At 37.5% G+C, this 15,813-nt stretch overlaps 1 protein-coding gene across 1 annotated transcript in view; it reads right to left on the reverse strand.

Moving 5' to 3' along the window:
• The window catches only part of LOC111157037 (polypeptide N-acetylgalactosaminyltransferase like 6), a 1,188,224-nt gene that overhangs the window by 86,515 nt on the left and 1,085,896 nt on the right, over window positions 1-15,813 (reverse strand). Inside the window, exon 9 of the mRNA XM_022518249.1 lies at window positions 3,931-4,038. Within this exon, the coding sequence (XP_022373957.1) occupies window positions 3,931-4,038 (108 nt within the window). The remainder of the gene's footprint in view (window positions 1-3,930; window positions 4,039-15,813) is intronic.

The following is a 15,813-nucleotide window of genomic DNA, read 5'->3' on the forward strand; positions in this document are numbered from 1 at the left end:
CTGTTGCAAACTTAGAGTGAAGGTCGCTTCCAATTTTGTGTCCCAGGCCGTCCTCCTTTGGAACTAGGGAGAACAGCTGTGTGAACCTCCAGGACAGCCCCCCTCACGGTCTACAGGGCTGCCCTTCACTGGCTTGGAATCCTCCTGGGGAAACTCCTTTGGGTAAAGTTACCTCTATGGGATGACCCTTGTGCTATAGAATGTATGTTTATCCATGGGGTGATGGCTCTGCCCCTTTGTCATCTTCTGCTCACAGAGCCACTGATCTCAGGTCCCGTGGTTTTGACTGTCCCCAAACATACTAGCACTCACTGAGAGGTCTGGGAGGTGCCAATATGGCTGCTCCTTCGGCAGAGTGCATGGTTCAACTCATGACCCATCAGAATGAAGTCTCCTTGGAGTCTTTCACCCACTGGCCACTCAGCCACTTCCGCTGTACGGAGGCACGGGTGGCCTTTCACTGAGGAGCTGCTCACTCTTCTGTGATGAGGACAGCGTCATCTCCAGGAAGGGACAATCATCACTACAGCCATGGGGACTGTCTAGTCTCCCTGTTACAATAGGGATTAGCATCCCTTCTCTCAGGGACTGGCAGTTTGTTCCTGGTGAAAAGATACCACAACAACGCCCAGTGTACAAACAAACATTGGACAGGATGCCGACTCGCAAAATATCTAATTTGATTGATGGTGAGTGAATACTCTGATTCCCAGAGGAAGGTGAATTGTAAATCACTGTACCCTGGATTTTGCATTTTATGGGAACTGACAGAGGGATGCTAATTTTTATTTTTGCCAAATAAAGGCATTAATAATAATCTATCTTGTATTCATTCCGTCATGAAAAAGAAAAAAAGTCTCTGATTCCTACTTAGAAAGATTTTTTTTTTTTAAAGATTTTATTTATTTATTTGACAGACGGAGATCACAAGTAGGGAGAGAGAGGAGGAAGCAGGCTCCCTGCCAAGCAGAGAGCCCTATGTGGGGCTGGATCCCAAGACCCTGAGGTCATGACCTGAGCCGAAGGCAGAGGCTTAAACCACTGAGCCACCCAGGCACCCCTAGAAAGATATTTTTAAATTGAGTATATGTATCTTTGTGATTCTTATTTTTCTCAGTTCGCTGAGGCTGGTGAAAACTGGTCCAGGACCTGGCTCTGGGTCACTGGTCCTGAGTTTGGGAACCATTATTCTGTAAAATTTGTTCATTTAACTGAGGTATCCTTGAAGGTCCTCTTTCGGTTCAACAGTTATGGCACCCCTACTCCCTCCTCCTCCCTCTATCTATACATATCTTTACAATACATTTGAACAATTACTTGTTGTCCTGTAGTGTCCTCTGATGGTTTCATATATGGCCATCTTGTCTCTTGCAACCAGACTGTAATGCTAGGTAAATGGAAGGTAGTAGTTATTTGAATTTGTTTCTATAATACGCACTTGTGCTCTGTTTAAAGGACGGCAGGTTATTCACACAATTGTGTGTGTGGTTGTGTGTGTGTGTGTGTTGGGAAGTTGGCTAGAATCCTCAGTTTATATAGTTACCTAAATAAAGGGTGCAAATTCTTGAAAAATTAAGTGAGTTTGTAAAATAAGAAAACAAACCTTTGGAATTAAAAATCTCCATCTTCTACATTTCCTGATGAGGCTGGAGAGATTAACTACCTATTGAATAGACATAGCCCTGCATCTGAAGCACCTGTAAAGTCTCATCATTTTTGATGATTTAGTAACGACATAGGGGGTAGCAGGTAGTTGAGTCTCTCCCCCAAAAATCAGAATTGTTTTTCATTTTAATATATTTTTTTGTTTAAAATATCATAAAACATTCCTTAGACTGACAGTGGAGCTTCAATTTTTATGACTTTCTGATTGCTCTAGCAGTTGAGGAAAAAAAAACTAAAAATGAGCCCTCAAGTAAAATTTAAGTGGCAAAGGTTAAAATTCAGAATTATGGGCTTTTTTTTATCCCCCCATGTGAATGAGCATTCCCTTTTGGCTGGGAATTTTATGTGCTAGCCCTAGTTTTCCTATATTTGACAGTCCTTGAAAAAGTATTTAATTTCCTTCTTGAAAATATATGAACAGTTTTATTTTTTGAAAATATACCTTCTGGAGCAGCACAACTTCCCCTCCAGTTCATACACACTCATTTTGACTACAAACCAAGTGAACACTCCATCCGTCTGGCAAATGAATGATGGGGCACAATTTGGGCCCAGTTGAATGGGTGAAAGTGACAAGAGACAACAGCATTATCTTTGGGGTAGTTTAATATGCTGCGATTTATGTATCCACATGGCTGATTTGTGATATGTGCTCAAAACTGGACCTTTCAGTGAATTCTTGCTGTTTTCCTGAATGCACTTGGAGATTCATGTGCATTTAGTCTTATGACAAAATTAAATCATTTGTCCTTGCCCAAGATGCGGCTCTTTAGTTGCTTTATGATTTTGTGATTTTATTTCAGAGCATATTTTTACAGCTACTCAATGAAATACGCTATTAATCTTTTGAAGAGGGCATAATAATATGACTATTTCCCTTCAAGGTGTATGTGAGGTAACTTCATGACTATTAACTCCAGCTGTTACAAAAAAGATTGTGGATGTGGCTTAAGGAAGTGGATAGTATTGACAATCTCAGAAAGGGAGTAAGAAAGAATCCTCTTTCCCCAAAAAGACTCAATAGAAATGAAATATTTTTTATACTTCCCTGAAATGCTCAATATTTAGTAAGGAAAACCTGTAGCATTTTCTAGCCTTAATTTTTCCTGATTAATTAATCCTTTCAACAAATTATTTGTTGAGTGCTTCCCAAGCCTTGTTCTAGGTATTGGGAAGATAGTAGCAAATAAAACAGATAAACCCTCTGCCTTTGTGGGATTGATATTCTAATGAAACCCGATGAACTACTTTATATTTTAAAGAAGCTTGTGAACTTATTGAGCTTTATATAAAAGATTCAAATAGTTATATGGTGCAGCCTTACTAGTAAAAGAACAGAAATAAATAATTCAAGATTAGATTCCTAGGAGAACATTGAGCGAAGGGACATGGCAAAACCACCTTTTCCCCCAGATTTTGCATCTCTGCAGTGGCAGGTACATACTTTAGTGAATATAACTGACCCAGCTCTAGAGACAATCACATGGAACACACAGAAATTATCAGGATTATTTCAAGAAGGTATTGTGACTTTCTCCCAAAGATGTATGAAAACATTCTAAAATGCAGAAGAAAAAAGAATCCTTTCATTTAGCCTGTGAAAAAGGTTTTATTCGAAACAGTATCTGAAAAAACATCTTGCAACTGGCCAAATTTGGGATTTTTGAGGTTGGGGTAAAATTTTACGCAGAGCTGGCTTTAGTTGCAAATGAGATGCAAATGAGAAGCCAGAATTTGGACAACCACTTCTTCCAGTCTTGTATATATGACTTTCTCCATCTGACTTTTTATATATCCTGTTACACTCCATGAAGGGGAGAAGGGGGAGTACTGAACATCCGTTCTGAAGACCTGGGCTTAAACCCCTCTTCTATTTATCATTCATTTGAGCATAGACAGGACACCTTGGCAAGCCCCAGTTTTTATCCATAAAATAAGGATAAGAATATCAATCTCAGAAGGTATAGGTAAAGATTAAATATAATGTATGAGAAAATGCTTTGAAATAATTATAAACAGTAATTCTTGTTACACATTAATAATTAATACTTCCTTAAAGAATGGAAAAACTCTGAGGAACACAGAAACGGTTTATATACTAAAGCCTGTCAAATGGAGTGACAAGTGGTGGTGTTTTTATTTTGGTCAATTTTTTCTGTCCGATGGTGCCTCTCCATCTGTCACCAATCATACCATGTATGAGGCTGCTTAGTCTGCCTACAGGAAGCCATATCAAGCCCAACTTATTCTGATCCCGTTACTCACTCTTGCCAGGCTGGTCCCGGAAGGGACTTTATAGGGAACGTACTTCCTGTAGATATGACCAACTCTAGAACATGGGACATCAAACATCTCTCCTCCACACATCCAAACCTAAAGAGAGGAAATTTAAAAGTATAACAAAAGAGAACAATACAATTCAGATTAAAAAAAAAAGAGGAATTATTAGTAAGATTCATAAAAAATTTTTAGAATCTCTTGAAGTCTCTATATTAATAATTTCTATTTATCATAAAAAGTTAATCAAGAAAAAAAAACCCTCACATTTTTCAAAACCTAGATTCATAACAGTATAGACCCAAAATACTAGTTCAGTAAAGTCTAATTTCCAGAGACAGCATGTTGGCATTTTTTATTCTAGTATAATTTGTTCACAAATATTGCATTGCAGTGACATTTAATGCTTAGACATCTTATTATTATTTATATAGCTATTTGTTTTGACAATCTTGTGAAATCATTTGTAGAAGTAGCATTGGAATTTAAGTGTCAATTTAAAAATTTAAAATATAAAAAATGGAATTTTAAAAATAGGTGAATGAGTTAAGGAACGCTGACATATCCATACTTTAAGTGACATCTATATTCTGAAACCTTGACTAGAGCTCACCTTAAAAATCATTGTCGCTTTTTAATTTCTCCTACCCTTAATCTTTTCTTAGGTACAGAAAAAAATTCATTATTGATGTGGACTCATGAAATATTAAACTCAAGGTATGTGTTAAAATGTGGTATTTGTATATGGTAACAAAAATTAATTGGTTATTTTTTATCATGACTATCCACTTAGACACACACTTAACCATGGTTTTATATAACAGAGTACATAGCTATCAAAGGAAAAATTATGGAAACAAAATCTAGGCATCCTATGCACTAGATTTTTAGCTATTTTCAATTTAAGAAAAAGTTTAAAAAGAGTTAGATACCAAAATGGTTAGTTTATATTTCACTTGACTACACTACGGTGTTTAGATATTTGCTCAAACATTGTTCTGGATGTTTCTATGGAGGTGTTTTTTTCTTTGGATGAAATTAACATGTAAATTGGACTTTGAGTAGAAATTACGTCCTCTGTATTGTGGGTGAGCCCCAACCAATCAGTTGAAGACCTTACTGGAACAAAGACTGACTCCCCGCTAGCAAGAAGTAATTCTGCCAGCCAATTGCTGGTGGACTTGAACTGCAGCTCTTTCCTGGGTCTTCAGTCTGCTGGCCTTCCCTGCAGATTTTGGACTTACAAGCCTCCTCAATCACGTGAACATGTTCCTTAGTACAAATCTCTCTCTCTTAATATGTACATATTCCGCTGGTTGTATCTCTGGAGAGCCCTGACTAATACAGATATACAGCTTGTTTTAAAGTATAATAGTGAAAGACAGAAAGAAAGATATTTCTGTCTTAATTTACATTTGCTTCCAACTTCTTTCAATAAGATGAATGACACCCCAAATGAGACCAGCAAATAAATAGTGATTAGGGTGATAGAAATCCAAGGGGAAGGCAATTTGATTACTAAAACAATATTAGTTGCTCTAAATAAGTTCAGGACTACTCATTGTATTAATTTCAACTTAATGGGAAACTTACTGATCTTTTGAATCAAGACATCAGAAGTCTGTGTAGGTGATTGAAGCTGATGGGGGCAGTGAATGTTCTAAACAATAATACCAACATCTGGAAAGATCTTGAGAGACTGGAGCTGTATTAGATTAAACATAAAAACGGTAAACACAAGGTCTTTGTGTCTAAAAATATTAACTCTTCCAGAACAGGGTGGGGTGGAAAAAGACTATGTAGCATAAAACACACATGACCAGCATAATATGGAGTGTTTGAGGAGTAAAGGTCTGAATCTATCGGTCTGAAATCTTATGCCAATTCCTGGGTAAATACTTTATATTCCCTTCTAAAAAGAATGACCGAAGTGAGAAAGGGATGCATACTGTGTTTTAGAAGAAGTAACAAAAAGAACTAGAGATATGAAGTCTTGAGAAGATTTAGAGAAACCCTTTTTAAATATTTGAAGATCCTACTATTTGGAAGAGATGTTCTGTAGAACCTCTCCTTGAGGGATTAATAGGATAGAGCTATAAAAAGACAGATTTCAACTCAGTGGAAGAAGAACTTTCTAACAGAATGATTAAAATAAAATGGGCTTCCTGCATCGCTAGTTGTGCTAAAATCTGTAGTAGATGGCACTTTGGAGACAAGTATAAAACTTTGAGTGGATAGTTGACCTAGCTGCTATTTGTAGGTATTTCTACCAATAAGATTTAGCATTTATGAGGGTGTACTATATCCTTTTTCATTTAATGCTCACAATTTAATGACAGACTTTACTATTTCCCCCAATTATATAGGTTGGGAAGTAATAGTCCAGAGGCTGTGTAACTTGTCCAAAGCAATATAACTGACCACTTGCAGAGGAGATTTGAATCCTAGTAGTCTAACTTCAGTGCCCATATGTTTAATCAATATACTATCTACAGTCAGCAAGCTTTGTCTGTAAATGTCAGAGTAAATACCTTGGGCTTTTCAGGTCATATGGTCTCTCTTGCAAAAGCAACTGTAGCACAGCTAGCTATATTTCAATAAAATAGGGAAAATGGCTACCATTCTGTAAGTTAAAAAGTCCTTTCAAATGCTGAAATTCCATGATTCTAAGATAATATATGTGGGACATTGTATTATTCAAAACTGGACACCATAATATCTCCCATTGCACATACTCCTCGTACAATGTAACCTTGGTACCTGTCTTGTCTTGATTTGATATGATTTCAGATCCACTGTGTATGACTTAAGTGAAGTTGTTTTTTTGCTTCTATACTATGGACATCACCAAACACTTCTTTGTTTTGTTCAGTCTCCCAATAACAGCATCCATTTCAGTAGAAGCATGCATATCCCGACATGCTAGGTAGATACGTTTAGGTGACAGTGTGACAACATGGTTCTTTAGGAAAGTGCAGCTGTTGTGGCATTTATCAAATTCTTTATCTGTTTTGAAAGATGTGGCTTACATTTTTAAAATACATTTCCTGGTAGGATTGTTTGATAATTTCTTAAAAAATAAACCCAAACTGTGGCATTGTCATGCTTAAGAATCTAATTCTTGGAGAAATGTTTTAAATTTACAAATACTGTGTCTTCGTTTGACAACATAATTTTTTTTTTTTTTTTTTTTTAGATTTTATTTATTTATTTGACAGACAGAGATCACAAGCAGGCAGAGAGGCAGGCAGAGAGGCAGGCAGAGAGACAGGAGGAAGCAGGCTCCCTGCTGAGCAGAGAGCCCAATGCGGGACTCGATCCCAGGACTCCGAGATCATGACCTGAGCCGAAGGCAGTGGCTTAACCCACTGAGCCACCCAGGCGCCCGACAACATAAATATTTTAAAGCAATATTATTTTACTCATGAATGAGAGCACAGAGAATTTTTTTTCATAATGTAGTTCAAGTTGACTGAATAATTGAATGCTTGCCTTATTATATATTTTTTAAAGATTTTATTTATTTATTTGACAGACAGAGATCACAAGTAGGCAGAGAGCAGGCAGAGAGAGAGGGGGAAGCAGGCTCCCTGCTGAACAGAAAGCCCGATGCGGGGCTGGATCCCAGGACCCTGGGATCATGACCTGAGCTGAAGGCAGAGGCTTTAACCCACTGAGCTACCCAGGCATCCCGTGAATGCTTGCCTTATTTTTTAAAATCACTTTTCAATATTAGCTACAAACTGGAACTTAGACATAGAGAATGTTAAATTAAATGAAATCGTACAATTATACCAGTCATATGGAATATGAAATTAGTTTCAGTAAGAAATTAATTGTCAGAAGATAGTTAAGGGAATATTATTATCGGGTATAAGATGAAATATAGTATACTACATGGAAACAGTGATCTAAATTCTCAAAAGATTTTTATTAGTTTATTTACTCCAAAACCTGCTATCTCTCTGATCTTATTTCCTATTCTTCTTTCCATCCCCCTCTCTGCTCAAGCCATTTTGGCTTCCTTTCTGTTCCTCCAACATGCCAGATACCCTCCTACCTTAGGGCCTTTGTACTGGCTGTTTCCTCTGTCTGAAATTGTCTTCCAGATCTGTGCATGGATTTCAAGTCTGAGCTCCAAATTCTCTTGCTCCAAACACCCTGCCAGTCTGCGCTCTGAATCCTCATCACTCTCTGCTCCTTCTCTCCTCAAAGCACTTATTACCTCCTCACTCAGGAGATACCTCACAGACTTACTATGCTATTACTTGTCTGTCTCTCTCCCCAGCGAGGACAAAGTTCTTTGTGTCTTTTATTGAGTGATGTATCCTAAGCACCTCAGATAATGCCTGACACAGAGTTGGTGCTCTATAAATATTTATCGAATAAATAAACTATTGGTTTATTGATATAAAGTGAGGTTAATTCCAGACAACAGAGTTATTTAATGATAACCTACCATGTAGCTGCCTTAAAAATAAAAGCTGTGAACTCTAGTATAAACAAATACAAATTTCAAGATAATAAGCTAACAACTTTATTTTCATTTATATGTGGATTATAATAACATAAAGAAATGGTTAATGTTAAAATATAACACATTATCTATAAATAAGTAATTACATTTCTGGGACTAGAAAATAACTTTCTAATTGTATGGTATGCCTTGAGTGTACTAAATTTAAAAAACTTCTTAATATTAGATAATCGAAAAAGAAAAGATTAGATAATTGACCACTTTACCATCTATCTAGAAATTAAGGTACCTAAAAAGCTTTGGTGCATAGGTATTGGAAAGAGCTATGTCTATCATCAAACTATTTTTATGGGCCAGATGGAATAAAAATTGCACCTTTGGTTTGACTTAACCTGAGAGACATACACCCATACACACCATTGCTTTGTTTTATTCTTAGAAACTTGGGTGCTGGGGTTGTTCTTTGAGATCAGGAGAAAAAAAGAGCAACTTATTTTGACCTTTTTTGACCCCCATTTTCTATTTGCTGATCAGAATATAATAAAAGCAGAAACTGGAAAATGTATTTACAGTCTTGAATGAGGACATGATAGTTTCTAGTCTCAGGGGAAAAGCTCTTGTTTCTTGTTTCCTGAACCATCTGCTTAGGATTTTTTTCAAAGTAAGAAATGCTCTGTTATGTCAGTATAAAAAAAGATTGTACCCAGACTGTCTTGGACTTAATGAGCTTTTAAGTGGCCTGGGAAGGGATAGCAGGGCTTCAGGGGTACCTTGTTCAGATCATTGCTTTGAAGGCGCAGTGTTCATATTTTGCAGTAACACTTAGAGTCTTAAAAACAGTGATTAGGGTGGCGACTGGAGCAAAAAAAACGAGATATATCACTTATTGTCTTATTCAAAATATTAAGTCTTGGGGAAGAAAGAACAAATTTGAACATCTTAAAAGTGCTTTTTAGGAAAAATATTATGGCTAAGGACATAATCCCTCATTTCCCTTAATTCATTATTTTATAGCTTAGAAGGTGCATGAAAGGCAAAATTTTTTTTAAAGATTTTATTGATTTATTGAGAGAGAGAGAGAGAGAGAATGAGAGTGGGCACATGTACCTGAGCGTGGGGGTGGGAGGGGCAGAGGGAGAAGGAGAGAGAATCCTAAGGAGACTCCCAGCTGATCCTGGAGACTGACCTGGTGTTTGATCTCATGACCCTTATATCATGACCTGAGCTGAAACCAAGGGTCAGATGTTCAACTGACTGAGCCATCCAGGTGCCCCAAAGTATTTGCTTTTTTTTTTTTTTAAATATTTTATTTATTTATTTGACAGACAGAGGTCACAAGTAGGCAGAGAGGCAGGCAGAGAGAGAGGAGGAAGCAGGCTCCCCGCTGAGCAGAGAGCCCCATGCGGGGCTTGATTCCAGGACCCTGGGATCATGACCTCAGCCAAAGGCAGAGGCTTTAACCCACTGAGCCACCCAGGTGCCCCAAGTGTTTGCTTTTTATCATTATTTCCATATGTCTCCAGATTTCGAGTCTATTGATTAAATTTTCTGGATTCATCATCTGCTAAAAATAAATACAAGTTCTTTAAAAACTTAAAAATTGGCTATCTCAGAACAACTTTTTTGGGGGGGACACTGTCCAAATGTGTGCTTCTCCTTTGTCCTTCAGTTGGGCTGTCAATCATACAAGCTTCCTAATGGTAGGGACAGGAACATGACTCAGGCCTTGCTGACAGAACTTCTTTCTTGAAGTTTCATTAGATTGGAACTACTACTCTGACAATGGAGCAGAAAATGAAAGCCAGAGAGCTTCCAGAGGCCACGTCTGAGGGGTGGAAGGAGAGTCTGTTGGAGGGAATGAAGCCAACAGAGAGACAAAGGGGAGATATTCAAAGAAATCATTATAGCAGTATTTGGGGCCTTATTTCCGGGCCTCCCAGAGGCTCACCCATTTTCTTGACTTCTTTTTCTTTTCTTTTCTTTTTGATTTTTTTTTTGAGAACTTTTAATTATTTATTGTACTGAATAGAAGTCTCTTGAGGGAAATTTTGTAGAAAAAGGAACACTGTATCTTAGAAATCTGCCAATCCAACTGACTCACTAAAGTTAAATTTAAGATTGGTTATAACTTTATATATATGTGTGTGTGTGTGTGTGTGTGTGTGTGTGTGTGTGTGTATACACACATATATATATTTTGTTTCAAGTTTTTATTTAAATTTTTGTTAGTTAACAGTTTTTATTTAAATTTTTGTTAGTTAACATATAGTGTAGTATTGGTTTTGGTAGAATTTAGTAATTTATCACTTATATATAACACCCAATGCTCATCACTACAAGTACCCTCCTTAATACCCATCACCCACTTAACCCATCCCCTTCCCAATTCTCCTTCAGCATCCTTCAGTTTTTTCTCTTTATTTAAGAGTCTCTTATAGTTTGCCTCCCTCTCTTTGTCTCCCCATCCCTATGTTCATCTGTTTTGTTCCTTAAATTCCACACGAGTGAAATCATATGGTATTTGCCTTTCTTTGACTGACTTGTTTTACTTAGCACAATACACTTTAGCTCTGTCCACATTGTTGCAAATGGCAAGATTTCATTCTTTTTGATGGCTGAGTAATATCCCATCATATGTGTGTGTACACATACACATACATACATATACATACATATACATATGTATGTATACCCCCCCATTACATCTTCCTTATCCCTTCATCAGTTAGTGGATGTTGTTTGGGCTCTTTCTATAATTTGGTTTTTGTTGATAATGCTGTTATAATCATTCTGGTACATGTGCCCGTTTGATCACTATGTTTGTATCCTTTGTATAAATACCTAGTAGTGCAAATGCTGGGTCATACGATTGTTCTATTTTTAACTTTTTGAGGACCCTCCAAACTGTTTTCCAGAGTGTCTAGACCAGTTTGTATTCCCACCAACAGTGTAAGAATGTTCTTCTTTCTGTGCATCCTTGCCCACATCTGTTTTCTGTCTTGTTAATTTTAGCCATTATGACTAGTGTGAGGTGGTATTTCACTGTGGTTTTCATTTGTATTTCCCTGATGATGAGTGATGCTGAGTGTCTTTTCATGTGTCTCTTAGCTATCTATATGTCTTCTTTGGAAAAATGTCTAGTCATGTCTTCTGCCTATTTCTTAACTGGATTTCTTTTTTTTTTTTTTTTTTTCCAGTTTGCTTTCAGGAGTGTCATCTCCAATTTTTCCTTTCCTCTAAATTAGGCTGAATTGGGTTTCTGTCTTCTAGTAAGGTAAAGAATCAGAAAACAAAACAAAACAAAACAAAACAAAAACCCTGTCTGAACAGTGGGAGTTTGAGGGGCTAGGAGTGCCAAGGGTATAATTTGAAACAAGCACAGTAGTCAAAAGCTACTCAGATGAATTGTCATTACAATAGAAACTTTGGAGAAGTGAAGGTTCTTCTAAGCTTCAGCTGATAGGCGATTAATTTTTTTTTTTTTAGCAATATTCAATATGAAGAAATTTCATCAAAAATAAAAAATGTGAGCACTCCTCAAGTCCCATAGTGGCATTTGCATGTTATTTTTATCTTGGGGAGAAAGTGATATGCTTTTATCGTATGGAACAGTGGAAAGAACACATAGGTAGGGGTTTGAACTGAGCAGGTTGCTCCCTCTTTCTTATTGTCTCATCATCATCTTCTTGGGGTCGTGTGTCTACTTTATAAGACGGTTGCAAAGACTGAGTTAAGTAATACACACAGCACTCTTAAATGGCCCAAAATAGGTGCTCAAGAATGGTGGTCACATGATACATAGTCTACCTAGTGGTGAACCTTAATTCTTTTGGTATATTGGGTCTCTGTGGAGTGGTGGTTGTGTATACATGTGTTGACCTCTATGAGAGGGTCAGGGCATACGACAACTTACAAGTCTGTGAACATGCATGTGTGAGAGAGACAGAGATTGTATTCTTAATTGTGGATCGATTTATGCTGGCCTTGTGTGTTGTAGGTTGTTGACCCTGATGTAGAGTATATAAATCAAATGCTTATACCTCCACAGTTAACCTGTATATATACTCTGAGGCTCTCTATGCTATCATTGTTGGCATTTGGGGTGAAGGGTTTAAGAATTGTAAGGAACGATTTTTTTGCTAACCTTCTATGAGAATGTCTTTATAGCTGGGGGGAGGCTTACTTGCTTTATGCATTTACCTGCCAGAAGCATTAGAATGATTAGATTATATTTCCTTTTTCTTGTTAGGGAAAAATGGCAACCAGAAAAATACAAAAACTTGAAAAAAATGTCAATATTAGAGAATGATTTCAACAGAAAGTCAAATTGACCTTAACACAGGTACTGAATGCCGTGTAAATTGTTATATTTTGCTCACTTTACAACTGTCTATAAAAGCTAAAATAAAATTAAACAGGGAATTAGGAAAATGCCATCAGACATAAAGGAAGTAACAACTGGGAGGAATTCAGACTTGCCGCTAGGCTTATATCTAATGGACATAAAATTTAACTTGAAAATGCTCTGTTACACCTGAGGTACTTTTTGTCGGGTAATTGAAATGAATCTCAGACTGGGTTGTGAGACATTTAACACCTGTTTCTGTTTATCTTTGAGTTTCTGAATGAGCTTAGAGTCATTTTAATATTTTCTTTGGAAGATCCATTCTGGGCATGTTGAATTAAAATGGTTATTTTTATGTCACCTAGGCTAAATATTGTAGGGAAAAAACCCCACAGGAACAACTTCAGATATTTTTTTGTGTATCTGAAGGTATAGTGTGCCATAAAAAGGCTTCTGTCACATTTTAGATACAAACTGCAACTATACTTCGAGGTACTTTGTAGGCTCAAAAGTAAGAAGAGACCTCTAATATACTGTCTCATAAAAGCAATGAGAAGGTATATAAAATATTTTAGAATCATCCTTGGCATAAAAAGGATTTCTAATGAGCACATTTTATAAGGCTGAATTTATTTCTAACAAAACCATTTGTACAAAGCATCATCATGATAGTTTGTATAGAGATGGCTTAAGGGAAAAGGAGTACATTTCTAAAATGAGATTAAGTTGTAATTTATAGGGAGGCAAATAAACTATTTTAGGAGTATAAATTAAACACCCTTGGAGTTTTTTTGTATTTTCAGACAACTGTGGAGAAAGTAAGAACTGCTTATTAATTAAAAGTATAGATTCTTTGCTGGTATACTAGATGTTAGTACTGGGAACCAAGGTTATGGAGATTAGCAAGCATGGGGACTGGGGGACAGTGGCCTGAGTAGGGAGGGAATCATCTTTGGGATGCTGATGTGTTATTATTTTGTAATTTTTCCCATGAATCTGTGAGTCATGTAATATGTGGAATATTTGCTGCAAGCAGTGGTGTGGTGGCAGCTGGATAAGAGATACTGAAGCCTGGAGGAGAGAGGGGAAGAGGGAAATGAGGAGAGAGGGGAAGAGGGGAATGAGGAGAGAGGGGAAGAAGGGAATGAGGAGAGAGGGGAAGAGGGGAATGAAGCTCCCTGAGTCCAGATCCATGGAAGGGAGGCCAATGCTGAGAACAACCTGAGTGAATTGCAGATTCTCTTTGCTCAAGGGTTTTCTAGTGGACCCAAGTCTCTGCTTTAGTTTAGAAATTTTGGACTGTCTGTATTTGGGATTTGTTTCTAGAGTTTCTATTTAAGCTATCCTGATGTCTACATAAATGCATATTAACATATTAATGCAGATTTGGATGTATTTTAAAGATGGTCCTGACCACCCAATCTATGCTCACCATGATACCACCAAAGCTCTGACCACTGAATCTAAACCCTCTCCACTAAGAGATAGACAAAGATAAACTCAAAATGGATAAAAGATCTCAACATGAGACAGGAATCCATCAGAATCCTAGAGGAGAATATAGGCAGTAACCTCTTCGATATCAGCCACAGCAACTTCTTTCAAGATATGTCTCCAAAGGCAAAGGAAACAAAAGCAAAAACGAACTTTTGGGACTTCATCAAAATCAAAAGCTTCTGCACAGCAAAGGAAACAGTCAACAAAACAAAGAGGCAACCCACGGAATGGGAGAAGATATTTGCAAATGACAGTACAGACAAAAGGTTGATATCCAGGATCTATAAAGAACTCCTCAAACTCAACACACACAAAACAGATAATCATATAAAAAAATGGGCAGAAGATATGAACAGACACTTCTCCAATGAAGACATACAAATGGCTATCAGACACATGAAAAAATGTTCATCATCATTAGCCATCAGGGAGATTCAAATTAAAACCACATTGAGATACCACTTTACACCAGTTAGAATGGCCAAAATTAGCATGACAGGAAACAACATGTGTTGGAGAGGATGTGGAGAAAGGGGAACCCTCTTACACTGTTGGTGGGAATGCAAGTTGGTGCAGCTACTTTGGAGAACAGCGTGGAGATTCCTCAAGAAATTAAAAATAGAGCTTCCCTATGACCCCGCAATTGCACTACTGAGTATTTACCCCAAAGATACAGATGTAGTGAAAAGAAGGGCCATCTGTACCCCAATGTTTATAGCAGCAATGGCCACGGTCGCCAAACTGTGGAAAGAACCAAGATGCCCTTCAACGGATGAATGGATAAGGAAGATGTGGTCCATATACACTATGGAGTATTATGCCTCCATCAGAAAGGATGAATACCCAACTTTTGTAGCAACATGGACGGGACTGGAAGAGATTATGCTGAGTGAAATAAGTCAAGCAGAGAGAGTCAATTATCATATGGTTTCACTTACTTGTGGAGCATAACAAATAGCATGGAGGACAAGGGGAGATGGAGAGGAGAAGGGAGTTGAGGGAAATTGGAAGGGGAGGTGAACCATGAGAGACTATGGACTCTGAAAAACAATCTGAGGGTTTTGAAGGGGTGGGGGGTGGGAGGTTGGGGGAACCAGGTGGTGGGTATTGGAGAGGGCACGGATTGCATGGAGCACTGGGTGTGGAGCAAAAACAATGAATACTGTTATGCTGAAAATAAATTAAAAAAAAAAAAAGATAGCAAAGCCAGGGGCCTGTAAAAGCCCCGAGACCATCTATGGGTATCTAGTCAGATATCAGGTTTAATGTGGTAGACACAGGGCACCTGTAAACAGTGCAGCTCAACCCCCCACATCCCCACCTCAGCATACAGATGTAAATATTTTTAAAACATTATGCCAGTCAAATACAACCATCTCTATTCTGGGACTCTATAATATTGGTTGGCTTATTTCCTTTTAGCACTTCCAAATGTCAGAAATTATCTTGTTTATTTATTCTCTTATTTATTTATAATCCATCTCTCCTCACACTACAACCCACGAGATAGAAAACTTGTTGTTCCTGTTGATTATTATATTCTCAGGGTCTG

Source organism: Enhydra lutris, unplaced genomic scaffold (genome assembly GCF_002288905.1).
Source record: "Enhydra lutris kenyoni isolate GAN:26980312 unplaced genomic scaffold, ASM228890v2 scaffoldscaffold3, whole genome shotgun sequence".
NCBI lineage: Eukaryota > Metazoa > Chordata > Mammalia > Carnivora > Mustelidae > Enhydra > Enhydra lutris.